Here is a 20,616-nt window from a genome sequence, read left to right on the forward strand (position 1 = left end):
AAATAAATCTTTTTTTTTTAAAAAATGAGATTCCAGGAAGTTTCAAATAATTATACCCTGAACATAAATGGTCTTTATTGCAGAATGCATATTCTTGTGATTCAAAATCAATAATCTTAAAAGTAAAACTAATAAAAAATCAACATGAAAATGTTTTATTTAAAATAGTTACAAGAGGCAAGGAGACATTGAGGTTTTAAAGATCAAAAGTAAGTTTCCAAGCTCAAAAATAAAACTAAAATCTCATATTGCTATTATGTTCAATGACAAATATTTGACCAGCAGATTGTAATTGTACAATAAATAAAACGGCTTTCTAAGTTTTCTTCTTTACCAAGAAATCATGAGCTGATAAATTAACAAGTGGAAGTTAATCCTTATTAAAAAAGGCACATCCAGGCAAACAGTTCCGGTGATTGTAAAATGCAGTGTTAAACTCTGTACATAATCAATTAACTGCAAATAAATTACTTTGGAAAATTCTTAAACATGACAGGAAAGTCTTTGAAAATGCAAGCAGGCGTGAGGACACTGCCCCTTTATGAGTGTTGCTCTGTCTCCCGTGGGACGCCAGCGGAGAGATGAAGCGGCAGGCCATCTCAGGACTACAACCCGGAGAAGGTTCCCCGCCCACAGTCGGCCGTCGTCGGGTGCTGTCAGAGGCTTGAGCGTCTCTCTGGTCTCGGCACACACTTGGTAATGGCTGCTTTCCACAGCACTGGGGCAAGTAAGAGGCTAAGTGTGGTCACACTCAGGATGAGGAGGTACACCTGCGACAGGCAAACGGGCACAGTCACTAGAGCTCCGGGAGGTAACGTGTGCAGCCTACACGTCCCACTGAACATCGGGAAGACCCGCATTTTCAGAGGAGCACATGTTGAGAGTGTGGTCCCACTGAGTGTTGGGAGGTACACTGTCAACCAGAAGCGTATCTATCTTTAAAGAGAGTGGAATACCGCCTCACGCAGGGGACATTTACTGTGGGAAGAACTGGGATTCGACTTCTGATATAAAGCTGTGGTAAGTTCTGGTAAGTTCCAGGGTAGCAGCCTGGTTTCATTGCTGGCCTGAAGGTGAACCCTACAGGGCCCCACACGTCAGTCACAGGGACTCAGACTGGACCCATTCTTTCCCTATGATTCAGCTCTGCATCCGGTTCAGTAATGCCTCATTCATTCACTAGAAAACCTCCACCACGCTCCTACTGTGTCCCTGACACTGCTGCTTCCTCACCCCCATGCACAAAGAGACAGCCTTGGAACTGCAGATGCTCCACAGGCCTCTGAGTGTCCGTGGGAGCCTCTATTGTAGGGTCTAGATAACAGCCCGTCACAGCACATATCAGCCTGTTAATTACAATTACTGTAAAGAGAACGATATGGCTTCTTGGCCTTCGGACTAAGATCGAATATAAGAGATGACAGCAGGATTAAGTAGTTACCTCCGACTAAGGAATTCAACATTTTATATGCGAAGGAAGCAGCCAGGCCCAGCTTCCATGACTCCCACTGACTTCTTTCCAGACCAGCTTAGTGCTCACTGGGCACATGCTGCTGCCCCTGCTGCCTGGTGCACCTGAACTCCCAAGTCAGGAGTGGAGGCCATTGGGGGTGGGCGTGGGTATTCACTCTCTGTCAGAAATGCTTGCACTGAAGCACTCCGTGCCTCACAGGGCTCTCGCTTCGGTCGGATTATAGACTCTCACCTCTCTTGAGATGATGCCTGCTCTCCGTGCTCGGCTCCCCAGGACAAAGGAGAACTCGCTGACTTGTGCCAGTCCAGCAGACACAATCCACTTGATGTACTGGCTGCTCCTTGGCAGGATGAGAGACAAGACCAGCACTGCCAACACAAACTGTAAAAATAGTTTATCCATCACTCTTCAGGGCCAGAGGCCGGACAAAATCGCTCTCATGATATGAAACCCGAGATAGAAAACACCAATGGCTACCACAGCTTCTAGTCACAAGCCGAGTGGGAAGGTGCACACAGTGGTACATCAGATACCCACCGAGAAGGCGCAAGATAAACAGATAAACTATTAAATTCATCTGGAACAAGAAGGCAACATAAAAGGCTTGGATTCACTGACGGAAAATAAGACTTCCCCCAGCAAGTTGAATGGACAGCATTAAATCTTAAGCGCTCAGTGTACACGGGGTGCTCTCCAGTGAGCAGCCAGGGCCGGGCAGGCAGCTCAGCACTGGCGACTCACCATGTGGTACTAAACTGTGACCCAGGCACTGGTAACACAGTAATGTGTGGCCATGAGGATGGACGTTTGCAAATGTCCACTGGATTTCTTGTGTGCTGACATACACCACCATCGGGAAGGAGGCTTGCGCTGCTCCTTAAACAAGCCTGCAGGTCCAGAATGATGGTCCCCTACCAACACCTCAGTTCCCAAACAACGCATCACCCTAACAGCCTAACCACTGGCCCAGACCTTGGGTCTGTCAGGGTATGGATCAGCGGTGTCTCCACACAGCGGCACTTGGAGACACAAGTGTCATTGGGGCTATGCAGCTGCTGGCTGGAAGTGAGGACTGATGGGAAGTGTTCTCCTGTGTAATACGTGTGAGATTTCAGCTGCGAGCTCTAGGGGAAAGTCTCCTACCTTCATGATGACCACGGACAGGGTGAGGAATACCAGCACGGTCAGCTCGTAGATCACAAAGGTGGGGAACACATGAAGCCCTGTGGGAGACAGAGACAGGACACCTCAGGACAGGGTACAGGTAGTTCTCAGCTGTAAATCTACAGCTCTTTCATTCTAATCAAACCCATTCTTGTAGAGGATTAAACTAAAACCCAAGCCCTTCTGAGTGCTTCCAGGGAAAGAGGGAGACACCAGCCCTCCTCCATCAGGCCACACCAGCCCTCCTCCATCAGGCCACGCCAGCCCTCCTCCATCAGGCCACATCTGCAGAGAATGCAGCAGAGTCTCCAAGAAGCGTAGGATCCAGCACTCCTTGTAGACCTTGGATCAGGACACTCAGCCTGTGTGTCCACATCTACAGTCTTTGTCATCTCTCGCTTGGCTCACACACAGAAGAAACAGTGGGGTGCACCTTGCTTTAGGTGCTTCTCACTGTCCCCTGCTCCTGCAGAGAGGAATGGGCTGCAGGTGGGAGCATCTCTGCCACTCAGAGCTTTGTCCTCTTCTCAAGAAAATACTGGAGCCTGGGGGTTGCCTTCCCCAATCAGGGGTTCTGCCACGAGTCAACCACTCGATTTCCTCAGCTCTTGCAGACCATGGCTCAGCTTTACTCCTAGTCACAAATGTAAGGCTTCTCCCTTTCTCTCCTAGACGGTTTCTTCTTTCCTGAGACATGGAGATGCCTCCCCAAAGTGCTTTAGACTCTGCTGTGTGTCCACCTGGCCCTCCAGCCTCTCTAGCTGTATGTCTGGCCCCTTTGAGCTCTCTCCTCTACTCTTGGCTCCATGTGGCATAGCTTCCCTCTCGGGGACTGGTCCTCAGAGCTTGTGCTAGAGATAAGAGATCAGACAGCTGCCTCAGACTTCAGTGAACCCCACCCCTTTCTTACCACATTCCTGAATGTCCCTCACATCCCCTAAGACCATGACAAACCTCTGGAGCCTCATTTGCCAGTTGGCTACAAGTCCTATAGGCTGCACAGCCCTGGACACTCGAAACCTGTACCACCGGCCCATGCAGACGTTCTTGGTGAGGTTGTAGTTTAGATGTTTTTGGTGTCCTAGCCCATCCACACAGGCATGACTAAGTTCAGGAGCAGTATGTGGTACAGTGATGTTCATGCCGTCCAACAACAACCACGGCTTGTGGGGATTCCCCAGGTTGAGCCCAGAAGGGGACAGGTACAACCTAGGTTTTGGGCACCTAATCTGTCTTCCTAGATTCCTGCCTGCAAGCCATTCAGGAAGATCTGTTTTTCCCAAAAGACAGGAGGTCCAGCTGAGCTGCGGGTGACCACCCATTGACTCGTATCTCTCCCATGGAACACCATGTGCTGGACATTGCTCTTGACTCTCCCATGCCCAGGCTTTCCTGGGAGATCCTGTGCTTCCACCCTAGGCATGATGGCTCTCCCGGGATGATGCCATCTGTTAGCCCATCCACAGAGGGAGTGCCGGCACCTGCGCTATGGCTGAGAACTCCGTCCAGTCCCTGACCCAGAGCCCTTCTGCTCTGTGGACAGACTTTTTCTCACCCAGATGAGCGTGAAGGGACATCTGAGAAACAGATCCCACTAAGGAAAACATGCATATCAACAACTTAGCCATAGGCATCGGTGACAAGAGGGTGAGCAAGCTGCCAGTTGTATGGCTGCTGTCGTTTCCGCTCGTGGGCAGGCTTCGCGTGCCCAGACAGTGTGAGGTAACTCTACGGGCTCTGACGCTGGCCCGGCAGTCACCTGGTCTCAGTGTACTTGCTTCCTCGTCTGTAAGTATGGGTTTGAGAGGCAGGCTGATAAAATACGCCGAGTGAATACGGTCTGCCTTATGGTCTTTATACCGATGCCCAGGCCACAGATGTGAGGTCTGTAAGATGCTCCCAAGGCCGATCCCATAGTTGTATAAAGATAGTTGCCAGGCCCCACCCCACAGAGTTGTCCTAATCTGTCAGAACCCTCCTTTCCCAGGAGGGTGGAACCCCAGACCACGCGGTTGCATCGCTCATAGACCAAATGGGGATGGTAGAAGTGCCGGTCACAGCTCCTCCTCTCTAGACACATGGGCAACACCACAGGGCCTTGATCCAGCTCTGTCACTGTACCTTGCTACGGTCTTGTCTATGCCCTATAAACTTTCAGTTTCAGGCTGAAACTTTCTTGAGAGGGGGCCATCTGGAGTCTGCAGGTGACCAAGGTGTGGTAATACAGGGTGAGCCCCAGCTGACAGGACTGTGTCGAGTAAGAGGGAGCCAAGAACATTGTTTTAATTATAGAAACTGCGTGAGAGAAATATCTATTGTTTGAGGGACCTGGCTGGTGCCTTATAACATCCCAAGCTAATATCAGCATCAAAGTAGCCATTCCTATAACAGAAAAGGGTGAGTGTGGCTGTGTCCTAGTAAAAACTTCATTTATAAAGCAGGTAACCGACTAGGTTGGGACACGTGGACCAACCCTTGTCGCTGGCCACAAAATCCGGTGCTACATCTACACCATACTCACTGCCCACATAATCTGAGTCACAAAACCTCCGGCCTCAACAACAGCTCTGACCCTCCCCATCGGCCTCAGTGTCTTCCCTCAACACCGCGAGCCTCTCCTCTGTCTCCATTGATCACAAACTGCTCCTTGTCCCTCGTGCCCTGCAAGTGTGATCTCTTTGCAGACATGCACTTGCTGGTTAACGTCCTGGGATGGCTACTGTGTCTGTCTAGCAGCTGTCCTTGGACTTGCTAACGTTCCTACACCAGGTGTCTGCCTCACTTACCTCACGGCTGGAGTGCTGTCTGATGGAGTGGACGCCATTTATATGGCCAGAGCCCTGAACAGAAAGACCCAGTGACCAGGGGTGGAATGGCGGCTGCATGGGAGCTCCTTCGGAAATAAACTTGGATTCTGTGAGTGAACTGAGCATAAGAACCGAAGCAAACACTCGTGGACTTGTTAACCTGACTCGAGGATCGTGAAGCAGGTGTTTCTGCTCAACTAACACACTGGCAGAGCTCTGGGCTTACAGCCTGTTCTGGGGCAGGAGAGATGGGTCAGCAATTAAGAGCATGCACTGCTCTTGCAGAGGACCTGGGTTTGGTCACCAGCACCTACACTGGGTGGCTTATGGCCAACTCCAGTTCCAGGACATCTCTGTCTCAAGAGCATCTGCACTGTGTGCAGAACCCACACAGACACATGCACATAATGAAAAACAAAGCAAACCATAAAAAAACAAACTGCAAAAGCCACTCCAAAATTCAGACAGTTGCTCAGTCAAGGTAGTATACACCTTGACTCCTAGCACTCGGGAGGCAGAGGCAGAGGCAGGGGCAGGCAGGGTCTCTGTGAGTTTGAGGCCAGTCTGGTCTTCATACTGAGCTCCAGGACAGCTGGGGCTATACAAAGAGAGCCCATCTCAAACAAACACACATATGGATACTCAGTGACCCGGATGACAAGATACGGAGGGCGAGCATGCTCGCCAGGTGATCTGGGGGATGTGGAAATGGGTCAGATGAATAGGGATGGACCATCACGTGGGAACAAAAGGCCAGGGAGTTGGGACTAGCAAGCTGTCCGCATGCTCAGTGGGTACCACAGGGTAAAGCCGGAGTGCAGAAGAGAGGTAAGATGTGGGCCATATTCTATGTGGGTCATCATGCACTTGGCTGATGTCTTGTGCCCCAAATCTACCTAGAACACTAAGGCAACTGGTAAAATAGTCTCACTTCAGTCTTTGGGGCTGCTGGGGCTCCCCAGTGTGTACCCCTCCTTCAAGACGGACAGAGCTATGCAGAACCCTTTGTATTTCTGTGTAAATCTTAAGGACTGGCCTTCAGTTTCCACACCTCCCAGGGACTGCCCTCGATCCGCCCACTGCAGCAAGGCACAGGAGCGCCCAACAATAGAGAGGGGGATGCCAGGGTGCTTTAGGGCTTCCTCTCCTGTCTGCTGCCCTGGTATCCAGGATTATAACCGGCTCCCTTCCTCAGTGACGCAGCATCCTCAGGAACCCCAGCACTGGCATCTGCCAATGAAGCTCGGGGCCCTGAAGGTCACTTTAAATGGCCACGTACATTCTCACCTCCGCACTGAAGAAAGCTGACAAGCAACTGCATCACTCTTGTCCTTTTTCTCTCTTCCCATTTTCCCTCTTTTAGAATAAGTCTTTGCTTCAGACTCTAGGAAAGCATATTTACACAGACATAACAGACAGATCTCACATGCTCATTGAGAGACCCCGGCACGGTGGGCAGTACCTATGGATGCGAAGAAGATGATGGCCAGGAAGTCACGGATAGGCTCGATGTAACCCATGATCTCCTCAGTGACTATGTGACCTTGGGAAGAGACCAACGCTCCAGCCAGGAAGCAGCCAAGCTCCATTGAGACGTCCAGCAGCTCCGTGACCTGAGGAGGAGGGAGTCAGCTTCATACCTGGTACTGCCCAGTCAGACACTTACTGTCAGCAAGTGCTCACAGACAGACGCCCCTCGACCCAGCAGAAGAACTTTGGGTGGGCAGCGAGAACAGCTACTACCTGAGGACCACCCCAGAGACACAGGTTCCTGTGGAGCCCCAGGAGGGGCCAGAAGGAGCACACAGCAGAGACTAACATTGGTTGAGTCAGCCACACTTAAGAGAGAAGATTTAATATTTCCAAGTCACTCACATAGACAACTGTGATGTTTTAAGTGAGGATAACTTCCAGTCTTTATTTTGAATATTTGTAATGTGTTCTCTTTATCTGTATCAGGGAAGAACCACTCGTGCTCTAGCACCGATGCTATCCTCTCACTGACCTCGCACCTCACAGAGAAGACGGACAACCACCACAGGCAACCACACTGACAAGGAACCAGAGAGAGCTCCCTGCAGATCCAGGGGGGAGGAGAAGCAAACACGTGAGCCATGTCAGACAGAAGGATGGTCATCACGGACCAGTTCTTTAACTCTCGCTCTGTTAAACAGAGATCAAGACCCGGCCGGAATACTCCTGGGTATCTAGCTTCAAAACAGTGTGAGAACGGGCATGGAGTAAGAGTCAAAGCACTAGCAAGTCAAAATAGCAGCCTAACTTTACCATGCATGAGCAACCCACATGTATGCATTAGCATACATGCACACACCAACCCACTATATGCACACACACACATATATACCAAATATATATATATATATATATATATATATACACACATTATCCACCTGTATTTACAAAAGTACACATGTGCACAAATACCTCACACAATAGGTACCAGAATGAATCCAAGCGCACATACATATAAATACACAGCACAGCCACTTGGATTCTGACAAGGTTATACTATGAAGCAATGGGCAAAGATGCCTTTATACATGCGGCACTCAGAAGTACATGTGAGAAATGAACCCCCACCTCTCACAGAGACTGAACTCTAGCCCAGGTGGGCTGTAGATCTAAATAAGAAAGAGGAGAAATGATGTTTGCAGAAGATGACACAGAGCAACGTCATGACTCCAGAGCAGCCAACATCTACACAGGACGCGGTGCGTGCAAACCATGAAGAAAACACTCGCTTCGCTGAACATTACTTTCGAAAAGAGAATACTCTGGAATAATGGATAAGGCAGGGGAAATTTTTAACTAACTAACATTTTTTGAAAGGGTTACAGTCGTTGTAAGCAGAAGCAAATTTTGTGCTTCCCCCAAGGTTACAAAAATAATACTAGACATAAAGAAATAATTTCTTAATTTACTTGTAAAATACCTGAGACCTTAAGGCTGGGCACAGTGGTACACACCCTTATATCTCAGCACTTGGGAGACAGAGACAGGAAGAGCTCCGAGTTGGAGCCAGCCTGGTCTACAGAGCGAGGTAAAGGGCAGCCGGGACTACACAGAGAAACCCTGTCTTGAAAAACCAAACTCAACCAACCAACCAGCACCAACAACAAAGAAAGAACAGAGAAGCAAACACACACCCTGAAACCTAGCAGTCAAGACAGACAGTTTGAAGAGGAGCACCCAGGTCCTGCAGGGCAGCATTCTGAGCGTCCTGCAGTCTCACCCTGGCTGGGCGAGGCTACCCGCCAGCCTTCCCTAGCCCTTGGCACTCGCCTCCTTCCTCAGGCTGAGACTGCTCCTCTGTAAGTACTACACAAACGGATCCTCTCGCACACACAGCCTTTAAGGGTCAGCTCTTATGCTCTGCATGACTCCCTGGAGAAACGCCTCAGCTTGGTGTGACTGGAAAGTCTCACTGTAGGGCGGATGGCCTGGTATGGTATGCCACCATTTTTACTTACTTAGTGTGCATACATTTATGTGCACACATGTGCACAGGTGGGGGCCAGAGGGTAACATCAGGTGCCTTGTACAATCACACTCCCTCTCTATTTTATGTTTTTATTTTATCTTTGCTCATACGGCGTGTCACTGAAGTTGAAGCTTACCTATTCAGGCAGGCTGCACGGCAGGCAGCCTCAGGGAAGCTTCTGTGTCTGCCCCACAGCACCTTAGCTCATGGATCACAGGTACTTCTCACACCTTAGCCAGGGATGCAAACTCAACAGCTGAACCCTAGCCCCGGTGCACCATACCCTCTTCCCACTCCCTTGCTGAACTGTCTTCCCAGCCCCGGTGTACCACAGCTTCTCCCCACTCCTCCTGGAGGACGGCTGGACTGGACTTGGCTATTATAGTCCACAGTACTATGAACGTGTGTGAGTTTCTGAGTGAATGCACAGCTGCTGAATAATACAGTCAAGTGTGCAGTGATACCACTGCTGCCACTGCACTATTTATGGTGTCTCGGGGCCTTCCCCCACGCTCTCATGGAAGCCTGCTTTCTAACACAAATCTGGTTTGTTTTGTTATTTCTTTAATTCTTTACGATAGTACATCATTTCCTCCTCCCTGCCCCCTTCTCATATACCTCCTCATATACCTCCTCACATACCTCCTCATATACCTCCCATATACCTCCTCATATACCTCCCATATACCTCCTCATATACCTTCCATATACCTCCTCATATACCTTCCATATACCTCCTCATATACCTTCCATATACCTCCTCATATACCTCCTCAAATACCTCCTCATATACCTCCTCATATACCTTCCATATACCTCCTCATATACCTCCTCATATACCTCCTCACATACCTCCTCATATACCTCCTCATATACCTCCTCATATACCTTCTCACATACCTCCTCATATACCTTCCATATACCTCCTCATATACCTCCTCACATACCTCCTCATATATCTTCCCCTTGCTCTCTTTCAAATACAAACACGGGCCGTTTTAAAGCCTTTTCTTTATGGCACAAGGGGTCATGCCTTTAACTAGCTCGTCCTCACCAAAAGGAATGAAAGGTGGTTCTAAACTTGGTCAGATATTTTGAATGCAAAGCTGTGTGAGGCTTAAGACAGTGGTGTGCCCACGTGCCTTCTCATGAACACTGGTTTGTTTTTAAGGTGCAACACTCACAAACCATGTTTTCACAAGTATTTGGGTGATCACATAGGTCCGGCCATGGGAGGATACTGAATGAAACAAACACTTCTCAGTGAAGAATTAGAGAAGCAATCACTAGCTTCGCCGGGACTGCACACAGGGGCTCTGAACAGCACAGACACTTGAGGGTTACCGTCAGCATCAGGAAGGTGAAAGCCGACACTCCCAGGATAAGGATTTCTTTGTTCCCCTTGCTTTCCAAGTGCAGTTTTCGATAATACGGTCCTATGAGATATGTCTTCATGACAAGACACAAAAGAAAGACAGCAGCTAGCGAAAAGAGAATTTGTCCGATCAGAAACAGTATGCGCAATACTTCCATGACCACACTAGGAAAGAAAAGAGACAAGTGTCATCTCACCTCTAATGCACTCCTGCAGAGTCCATAAGTAATCTCAAACGTCTTTCTTTAACATGCTACAAAATGGCGCAAACCATACATGACTTTTTATTTTTAAATGCTAAAAGAAAACCTATACATTACATTAATTTAGAAAATTAAGCCATGTGACTCAAATGTGGGTTTCTTGGGCAAGTAAATCAGTTTTCGAGCATATAAGAGTTTCCACTGGGCTGGAGAGGTGCTCGGTGGTTGAGAGCATTTGCTCGCAAACATGGTGACCTGAACTCAAATAACTAGTGCCACTAAACACAGAAAAGGCCAGGCACAGCAGTGTGGTAATTCCAGCACTCAGGAAGCTGAGGCAGGCAGATCTCTGTAGTTTGAGGCTAGCCTGGTCTATAGCGTGAATTCCATGCTAGCCAAAGCTACATAGTAAGACCCTGTCTCAAAAGACAACCAAAAAGAGCTGGGTGTGGCCACATGCATGCTCCTAAGCCCTGTGCTGTGGTCAGAAGTGGGAGGACGCCTGGGGCTTACTGACGCCATCTAGGCTCCAGACTACAGGAAAGGAACTGTCTCAGGGGATAAGACAGATGATAAGGAAGGACACCTAGTATCTCACTCTGCACGCACCCCTCCCCTTTTGCAAGTACACTGCATATACATGCACACACACACACCATACATTCATTCATGTACACCATCCACACACCACGTACATGCATACATACACACTCATGCACATGTACCCACACACTCACATGTATATGCACGTTTATACATCCACGTACACCACAAACCACACTAGACACGCACACCACACAATACACCATTTAAGTAGGCACACCACATACCACAGAGACACACATACTCACGTGTGCACAGAGACACAGACACCACATACACTCACGGGTGCGCATGTGCATATACATTCAGAGTCTCAACTGACAGCTTTTGAGCTCTATGGATCCTGTATGCTAAGATCGCAGTTAGAGCCAAGTGTCTACGGGAGATAAGCACAGTATTTCTGTGAGTAAGCTATAGCTTGTGTGCTCAGATCAAGCTTTCGGTCTCTCGCACACAGGCTACTCTTCATTCTGTGGGCTCTCTGTATTTTCCAGCGTGCTTGTGTCCTGGAAGCCTGCAGAACTCATGACATAGCCACAGGCTTTTGCTTTTGGGCAAGTTAATTGTTCCCAGTTGACTTTTTTTTTTTTTTTGCGTATGGATCAGGGTTTGGGGAAGATTGAAAGGAAGGATGAGAGAATAGAGCAGTGCTGATGGCAGTGACATGCACCAGAGCCTCCACACGTCATCACACGTCACAACACGCGTGTGCAAAGGCACACAAGCATCACCATTCTCCAGAGCATCCACGACACGGATGCCTACTGACTCGTTTAAGCCTCTGAGTTGCCTCAGGCCAGGGGCTCACCTGGAAGAGGTGCTTGCTGAGGCCTGGATGAGAGTCGGCATGACGGCAATGAACAGACCCAGCTGCACGTCTTGCATCACCAGCATGCCGAGCAGCACCGTGCTGTAGTCAAGGTCACCTGCTGGCGAGATGGCCATTCAGAACAAGGTCCCCCAGGCGAAGCCCAGATGTGGGCCGCTGCAACTGCTAGATGGGAAAAGGCGTTTGCGGCATAGGCCTGAATATAACTTCCGGGACCCAGGACAAGGTGGAGGGGGAGTTGACTCCACACGCATGCACGCCACGGCGCACGCATATACACATGCACAGTGGTAAGATTAAAACCAAAACCAAAAAAGTCATAGGGCGTGACACATTTTCAAGATAATTCACAATGACCTTTGTAATTTCAACATAGATCTTTAAGGATCTCTTCGGAGCACAGGTGGGGCATACATACCTCTCCACCCTCACAACTTTCAGGCTGAAACAGAAGGAATAACCCTAACCCTAACCTTTAGGCGACAGTTTGAAGCCATCCTAAGCAACGTAACAACACCCATCTCGAAACACGGTTTAGAGGGCATATGGTCTTTAAAATCAATGTTTGCACTAAAAAACCCCTTTAATTACTTTTGCCTGAGATTGGGGTGCGCGGGTTTTGTCACGTTATCCAGCCTGGCTCTTAGGCTGACGTCTCTTAGGTAGCTGGCACTACAAGAGCACACCGCTGCCTGAAAAGCTTTATATAAAGAAAAGCACCAAAATACCTTACTCCCGTGGCTTGCTGCTGATATAATTATAGCAAGATGCCACTGTCAGAAGATGCTGTGGCACACGAGATACAGAAACACGACCTCTTCATTTTTGTCCCCACCTCCCTAACAAGCCAGACTCTCGGGTGGCAGGTGTGCACCGTGCATACCACGGTGCAGTCCCCCATGCCCCCCCTTCCCCCCCCCCCCGGCACAGGAGGGAAACCACTGCAGGCAAACAGGAACTGCATATTGCATTTCCACCTTAGCGGATTCTGTTTGTTCTTAAGAGTAATTGTGAGTCCTCGAGGATGGAGAAAAGCAGAGAGCACCCCCAATGTGCATCTGCTGCTGGCTTCCAAGCGGCTGCCATTGCCACAACCCCCCACCCCCACCCCGCGCTCTGCAGAGCCAACACCACCCATGAGCTTTCTTCTTGACTCCCTAGAACTGTGAGCCAAAATAAGTCCCTCCGTCCTTAAGTGACTTTTGTCAGGGTTATGTCACCATAGCCACAGAAAAGGTACTAGAGACAAACTATACATCCAGGACCTCCCTGTGCTCCCACTGTCAGGTGAAAGCCACATCTTTCCTGCTCCTCACGATGCTGTGGATCCATATGCACTAAGGTCAGGGAAGGGCTCTGACCTCATTCCTTCAATCGAATGGGGACAGTGGTTCTTACTAGTGACCCCCCCCATTTCCTCCCTCGTACCTGCAGTGCTTAGGGCACTGCTCAGTTACACAAGTGCGTGTGGCAAAGCTACCTTGTCGCAGCCACACAGAGTCCTGTTATCTAAAGCTTTCTCACTTTTTTTAGAGACAGGGTTTCTCTGTGTAGCCCTGGCTGTCCTGGAGCTTGCTCTGTAGACCAGGCTGGCCTCAAACAGAGATTGAGTTCTGCTGGGACTAAAGGTGTGCGTCGTTATTGTCCTGTCCTCAATATTTTGTTAAATTTATGTTTATTTTGTGTGTATGAGTGGTTTGCCTGTGTGTGTGTGTGTATGTATGTATGTATGTGCCTGTGGCAGGATGTGTGTATGTATGCGTGTATGTATGCATGTATGTATGTGTGTGTGTATATATGTATGTGTGTATGCATGCATGTACGTAGGTATGTGTATATGTGTGTGTATGTATGTATGTGTATGTATGTATGTACCTGTGGCAGGATGTATGTGTGTATGCATGTATTATGTATGTATACTTGTGTGTATGTATGCATGTATGTATGTGTGTATATATATACATATATATGTATGTATGTGTGTATCCATGTATGTAGGTATGTGTATATGTGTGTGTATGTATGTGTATGTATGTATGTATGTGTGTATGTATGTATGTATGTATATGTATACACCATATGAAGCCAGAAGAGGGCACTGGATTCCCTGGAACTGAAGTAAAAGAGGGTGTGAGACCGGCTGGGTCCTGAGAACCATGCCCCAGTGCTCTGCAAGAGCAACAAATGCTCTTACTCACCGAGCCATCTCCAGCCTCACCTTCCTTAGACCCACAAGGGCCCTTCCTGGCCTCTTGGCCTCCAGTGACTCTGAAGCACCTCTTGCCAACTCCGTGACAATGCTAGCAAACAGCTTTATGAGAATAGCTGTGAACTTGTAAATTCAAAGAGAAAATACATCTTAGGAAAGTCTTTTTGTCCATGAACACAGACAAATTCTCTGGTTAAATCGTCACTAATACTCCATTAGTATGATTTTTCCCTCTCAAGAGTAACACATTTGAGAGATTTATCCCCAATTTCTTATATACATTAAAACTTTTTAGAAAAGGACAAGCTCTTTAGCCCAGGCTGGCCTATGTGGCTGAAAGTGACCTTGAGCAGACTCTGATTTCCCTGCCTCTCCCTCCCAAGTGCTGGGATTACTGGTCCAATGCCCTCTCCATGGTTCATGCAGTACCGGGAATTGAACCCAAGCAAGGCCTCAGGCATGCTGTGTGAGCACTCTTCCAACTGAGCTATATTCCTAGACATTGGCCACCCCTCCCCAGTTGTGTCTGCTGACAGGGCGAGTGAACCTCCTTCTTAACACAGTAAGTCAAAGACCCGCCTGGTCTGTTGACGTCCCTCAGTGTCAGCCTCCCTGCCACACACTAATAGACACATGTCCTTTCCTACGGTTTTGGTTGACCTTGAAAACAAAACCAAGCCAGCCCCCTCTGCGAGCAGTCCTCAGCAGTCCAGCCTGCCAACCCATGCTCCTCACCGCTTCCCTGCCACCCTCGCTCTGGTGAGCAGAATACCGCTGCCCTGCAGCTAGGGATGAGAGGATGTCAGAAAGCGCTCCTCCAGTCCCACCCTCGAGGGGACTTCTGTATATGTGACTTCGCTCCCACCGCACAGCCTCCCTACCCTCGGGATGACCTGATGGTACAGAGAGGGTAAGCTCTACTTCTTTGAGTCACCGGTCTCTTCCGTTGTGCTCTGGGATCTTTTTGGACTTCTCTGTTTTAGCATAGGTAGGACAAATTTTCCATTTCTCCCATTCAGGGTGAGAGATGTACTTTAAATCTTAGCTTCATGTCTTTCTCCGGTTCTGGAAAATCACTAGCCATTCTCCATAGCTTCTCCCACACACAGGCATCCAGTTTCCTTCTCATCTGCATATGCATAAATTCTTTCCTGTTTCTTGTCTGCTCTAAGCTTTCTGTGCCTGATCCAATTACATAAATGTGGCACCTGCATATATGCTTTCAGTAATTTGACCATGCCATTGTGGTCTAGTGTCCACTCCCATGAAGGACGGACTTAAGAAACCAAGGCTGACAGCTGCCTTTTCTAGAAGCAGATTTCTCCTGTGCAGGCCACGCACTTCACCACTGGCCTGGCTCTTTTCAGTCTCTGTCCCCCATTTTGTGCCCCAGGTTTCATCCATAGGAATATTGGACCTGTTTGCTGGATTGCCCCAGATGTGGCCACGAAGGTAGTGACAGCATGTGAGCCACTCAAGGAACTGGCACATCTGTATCCCATGAGTCCTACAGGTCTGGTGGAAATGGAAGTTCTCTGAGCCTCTTTTGCCAGTGAGAAGCCCCTTACTCTCAGGTCATACTAAGAATGTACTGGGACAGTCCCAGTGGGACTCAAGAGCCCCAGCCCCAGCTTAGAGTTCAGGAGGCCTGAGGATAGCTCCACACACTGTCCCACACAGCTCCTGTGTCCGGCACACTAGTTTTAGTGTCGCTAGAGGAGTCAGCCACGTCATCTTGGTTTTCTTTTTACACCTTCTCTTCCACTCCTGATGTGTTCAAGAGTCGGCGTGAAGCCACTGTGACATCTTGGGCTTTGTTTTACTTTCACAAAGTGAGAAGCAAAACGCGCTGCCCGGTGAACACACACGTGTGAAATTTATAATGTGGCCAAAGACACGGCTGGGAGATAAAGCCACTTATGACTGTCCTGTGCTGCTCTGGCCTCACCACACAAAGCAGTGCCTTAGGGCAACAACAGCGCACACACAGGACAAACCAAGCTGAGTAAGAGAGCTGGGAGCTTCTTCATTGCTAAAGCACTCTGGTTTTACAGGAATATTCCCCAATCGTGTTAGCTCCTAGTACTGCCATAACGAAAGAGACCAGCAATAACACAGCCCCCTCGACAAAGCTACCACCTCTACGACCTCTTGGCCTAACTTCTTCTTTTTTTTCTTTTTTTAATTTATTGTATATGAGAACACTGTCACTGTCATTGTCTGAAGACACCCAGAAGATGGAGTCAGATCCCACTTCAGATGGTCGTGAGCCACCATGTGGTTTCTGGGAATTGAACTGAGGACCTTTGGAAGAGCAGTCAGTGCTCTTAACCACTGAGCCATCTCTCCAGCCCCTGACCTAATTTCTTTCCAGCTTTCTCACAATGCTAAATACATGAGCACACAGTAGGTACTTCTTCCTTCCTCCGTTTTTTTCCTTCCTTTCTTCCTTCCTTTCTGATTCATTCATTTATTTATTTCATGTGAGTACACTATCACTCTCTTCAGACACACCAGAGGAAGCATCAGATCCCATTACAGATGGTTGTGAGCCACCATGTGGTTTCTGGGAATTGAACTGAGGACCTCTGGAAGAGCAGTCAGTGCTCTTAACCCCTGTGCCATCTCTCCAGCCCCTGGATGTTTCTTTTAACCCAGGAGAAGGGTGGGAAACTGGAGGCACTGAGCTCAAGAAGGCGAGCTCCTTGAAGTGGTGACATGTACCTGAGTGGCTGCTAACAGCTGGGCAGTCCTACTGAAAGGACTTGCTGTTTCTCCCACAGGCCTCCCTCCGGTCATAAGTCTGCATTTGAGGGAGGTGCACATGAATGTTCACTACACACAGACTGAGAAATGCTGCTTACCTACCTTCCTTATCGCCCCGGGCACTGCCCACTAGGAACCTGGACACCAGGGGTGTGCTTGATAAAGACAAACAGGTAGAAATGAAGACGCTCTGAGTGGGTCTGATCCGCAGGAGGTGTCCCCACCACAAGCCAAAGGCGATCATCAGCAGTGTCATATAGCACGGCCCTTGTAAGGATATTCTCCACACCTGGAAGAGAACAGTGCATTCACACACATTCCAGAGCAACAGCCCACCCTTGATCAAGGCCACAGAGCGGAGAAAGAACACACGGATGCATTCATACGTGTTCCGAGGCAACAGCTCATCTCTGAACTGCCATTCCCAGAGCAGAGAGATGACTTTTCAGGAAGGAATTCAGAGCCTCTGCACAAACTCCTAATAAACGCACATCCCAGGCTGAAACCCCCTCAGACACAGATACGTGCACTTTGTACGATCATTTCACAGTATCACATATTCACAGGAGGTTGTTTACAGAGCCCCACCCAATACCAGGGACTGAGGTCCTCCAATGCTCAAATGTTTTATCTTTAAGTTTTACTTATTTTCACATGTGTGGAGGCTTTGCCTGTCTGTTTCTCAGTACATTCACACCTGGTGCCCATGAAGCCCAGAAGAGCATTTCGTACGTAACCCTTGGCAATGGACCAATAAAATATCGTTAGATGCCACACAGGCTCTGGGAACTGAGCCTGGTCCTCTGGCGGAGCCACCGGTGCTCTTTACTGAGCTGCTCTCCAGCCTTGCTCAAATCTTCCTATTTATTAAAAATGTGCAATATTGGGGCTGGGGATTTAGCTCAGCGGTAGAGCGCTTACCTAGGAAGCGCAAGGTCCTGGGTTCGGTCCCCAGCTCCGAAAAAAAGAACCAAAAAAAAAAATGTGCAATATTTATGTATGCCCTCTTAGAGATTTCAAGTCATCTCTTGGTGACTTATAAGACTCAATACAATATAAATGTTTTGCAATTGCTTATATAGTACTAATTAGAGAACTAATGACAAAATAAGTCTGTTATGTGTTCAGTATAGAAATACGTTCATTCTGCACTTGGCTAAATCCACGGATGCAGAATCACAACATGGGAAAGTAACTAAAGGCCATTTAGACAATGACTAGAGGCCATTTATAAATGTGACTTCTCTATCGCTCCTCCTACCCTGCCCCCAGGTGAGTAGATACATTTTGCTTTATTGTTTTTCAAGGTAGGGTTTCTCTGCGAAGCCCTGGCTGTCCTAGAACTTGCTCTGTAGACCAGGCTAGCCTCAAAGTCAGAAATCACCTGCCTCTGTCTCCTAAGTGCTGGGATTAAAGGTACACACCACCATGGCCCAACTGTGTGTAGACATTTAAAAAAAATCAGATCTTCAGAACAAGTTCTGTAAGTACAGACATTTTCCCACTTCATATGGAGATATGAAGATACAGACATAGCCTGTGAGAAGTCACATGAACCCGGAGGCTAGCCCAGGCCGAGGGAGCGACCCCCCAGGCAGACGGGTGCTATTAGGTGCTTGGTATATATGTAGCACAATGCCACACACAGTAGGACACATGGAAGTCAGCGTTTCAGTTAGGATAGGCTCCCAGGCCAGCAGAGGGACCACAATCTAAGTATTGCATATTAATATGAAATTCATCCTTTGTCTAAAATAGTTGTTTCTTTTTCTCCTCTCTACCACAAATTCTCAGTCAAGGTCATTAGTTCATGGCCATTAGTCCCATAGGTCTAGGCCATCTACTGAAAGTGGATGGGGACCCAGGGTTTGAGCATATGGAGCTAGAAGCCAGCAGAGGCTTTATACAGAGCTAGCCTCATGTGGCTCTCCCTCTGATGCTTGTGGCCTCAGACGTTTCCCACTATGCTCTACTCTTGGGGTAACGACTTTATTTTTCTGGAATTGGGAACTGGAGAGGTGCCTCTAAGCTGGTGCCTGAGATTTCTGACTGCAGTCAAGTGATCACTTGCCTGACCTCCCATAATGCCTTGCACCAACCTCCTAGGCTGATTCAGGAATAAAAGGGGCCCTGGGGATTTCCAAACATATGATCGCCTGAGTACCGTGAGCCCAGTGACAGGTGCCTGGGCCCGAGGGCAGCTTAGTGTCCTTTGCTCTGTAGCTCAGACAGACTCATGGATAGGGATGTTCAGACCCCAGAGGCTCAGATACTTTCCCCTCCTTCCTGTGCTTGGCAGTCACAATGGCGTTCACTTAATATTCCTGTCACAAACTGTACGAGTGCCCTGGGTTGCATCTCACAAAGCCACTGAGGGACTGACTCGGATTTTCAGGCTCATGGATTTGGGGCAGTTATTCATGTAAGCAAGTGTGCTGGTTTGTCTGTCTGTCTGTTCACAGTCTCACTGACCCTCAAAGGTCTGGAGTCTAAGACTGCACATGTCAGTCGGCAGCCATATGCTCAGATGGGTAACTGACTCTATGGCTTGAGTTCCCACATCTGCAGGGAGGAACCGTGAGACTGACTGAGCTCTGAGACACAAGGACTCTGGGATCCTTATGGGAACAGAACATCTTTAGCAGTCCCCCTGCCGTGGAGGCTCCAGGGGAGAAACAGCTCACGGAAAGACTCAGGACCATGTGGGTGGGTTCAGTCAGAAGTTCTGAGTCAGCATGAGACCCAGGCCGCCCTGGGTCACACCACCTGGGCTTTATCCCCAACTGATTCCTGCAAAGAAAGATTAGGAAGCTCAAACTTTCAAGCAACAGCTCTAATCCCTAAACCGTGGGACCTGCCTCATAGACGGCCTTACGTTTGTTTCTTCTTTCTCAAGGTGCATCATCCTGAAACGCTAAGTCAAGCAACAGGGCAGAATTTGAGGCACCGTACACCTAACACCACAGCAGAACCTGCCAGAAGACGAAGGAAAGACAAGAGAAGAACATATAACTCAGGCTCCGAGGGTTCATAATTTATTCAGAGAGAGGCAGAAACCGGTGAACTATGGAGATAGGAAACAACCGACAGTTCAGAGGCAGGCACAGGGGCACAGCTGCTATCCCAGTGCTCGGGAGGGTAAGGCAGGAAGACCGTGAATCGCAATGGGCATTCTGGGGAGGAGGACTGCATTCCCTAACACTGGGAAGCTCACTCAGGCCGTACCTTTGGTTGCTTCTAATCACCCCTTCGGAGGGTGCTGCGTCTGGACAGCGTGTCCGGCAGCTATTACCACTTTGGAAAACGCCATCAGAGCTTTTCTACTGAACATAAACTGCATACACGGGAGAGACCTACTGATGTGACACGTTCTCTCTCCTCAGTTTGGGCTGCCCTAAAGCCCCCAGTCATTCACATCTGCACGACGAAATGCGGAAGACATGCTGAATACTGCGGTTTGCTAAGTGGATACCAGTCTTCTGCATTCTGAACCAGGAGCTGCAACGGTAACGAGCCACCCTCTTGGCAATGAAATTGCGGAGCGAAGGCACATGTCTAGGTCTAGGGCTGTCACCCAGCAGACGAGAGGAGAGGCCCTGTAGGGCCACTAAATGAAGGCCCGGCAAGGCCTCAAGAAAAGACAGGTTTCCGGTCTACCATTCTCCTCCTTCATCAGGTGCATCA

General features: G+C 48.7%; 1 protein-coding gene across 23 annotated transcripts in view; it reads right to left on the reverse strand.

The window, feature by feature from the left end:
• Window positions 1-20,616, reverse strand: part of Tmco3 (transmembrane and coiled-coil domains 3) — a 37,162-nt gene continuing 16,546 nt past the window's right edge. For 5 of the 23 annotated variants that reach the window (XM_017600159.3, XM_039094592.2, XM_063275469.1 and 2 more), the window contains 7 exons: window positions 17,035-17,221; window positions 11,937-12,057; window positions 10,292-10,487; window positions 6,908-7,058; window positions 2,618-2,697; window positions 1,706-1,855; window positions 140-770 (listed from right to left, as the gene is read on the reverse strand). In XM_017600159.3, coding sequence (XP_017455648.1) covers window positions 657-770; window positions 1,706-1,855; window positions 2,618-2,697; window positions 6,908-7,058; window positions 10,292-10,487; window positions 11,937-12,057; window positions 17,035-17,221 — 999 coding nt within the window. In that variant the 3' untranslated portion in view covers window positions 140-656. Of the gene's footprint in view, window positions 771-1,705; window positions 1,856-2,617; window positions 2,698-6,732; window positions 6,830-6,907; window positions 7,059-10,291; window positions 10,488-11,936; window positions 12,123-17,030; window positions 17,222-20,616 lie in introns of those variants that run through there. The other 18 variants (XM_063275474.1, XM_063275473.1, XM_063275471.1 and 15 more) reach the window with 13 other exon arrangements.

This window comes from Rattus norvegicus, chromosome 16 (assembly GCF_036323735.1).
Source record: "Rattus norvegicus strain BN/NHsdMcwi chromosome 16, GRCr8, whole genome shotgun sequence".
Lineage (NCBI taxonomy): Eukaryota > Metazoa > Chordata > Mammalia > Rodentia > Muridae > Rattus > Rattus norvegicus.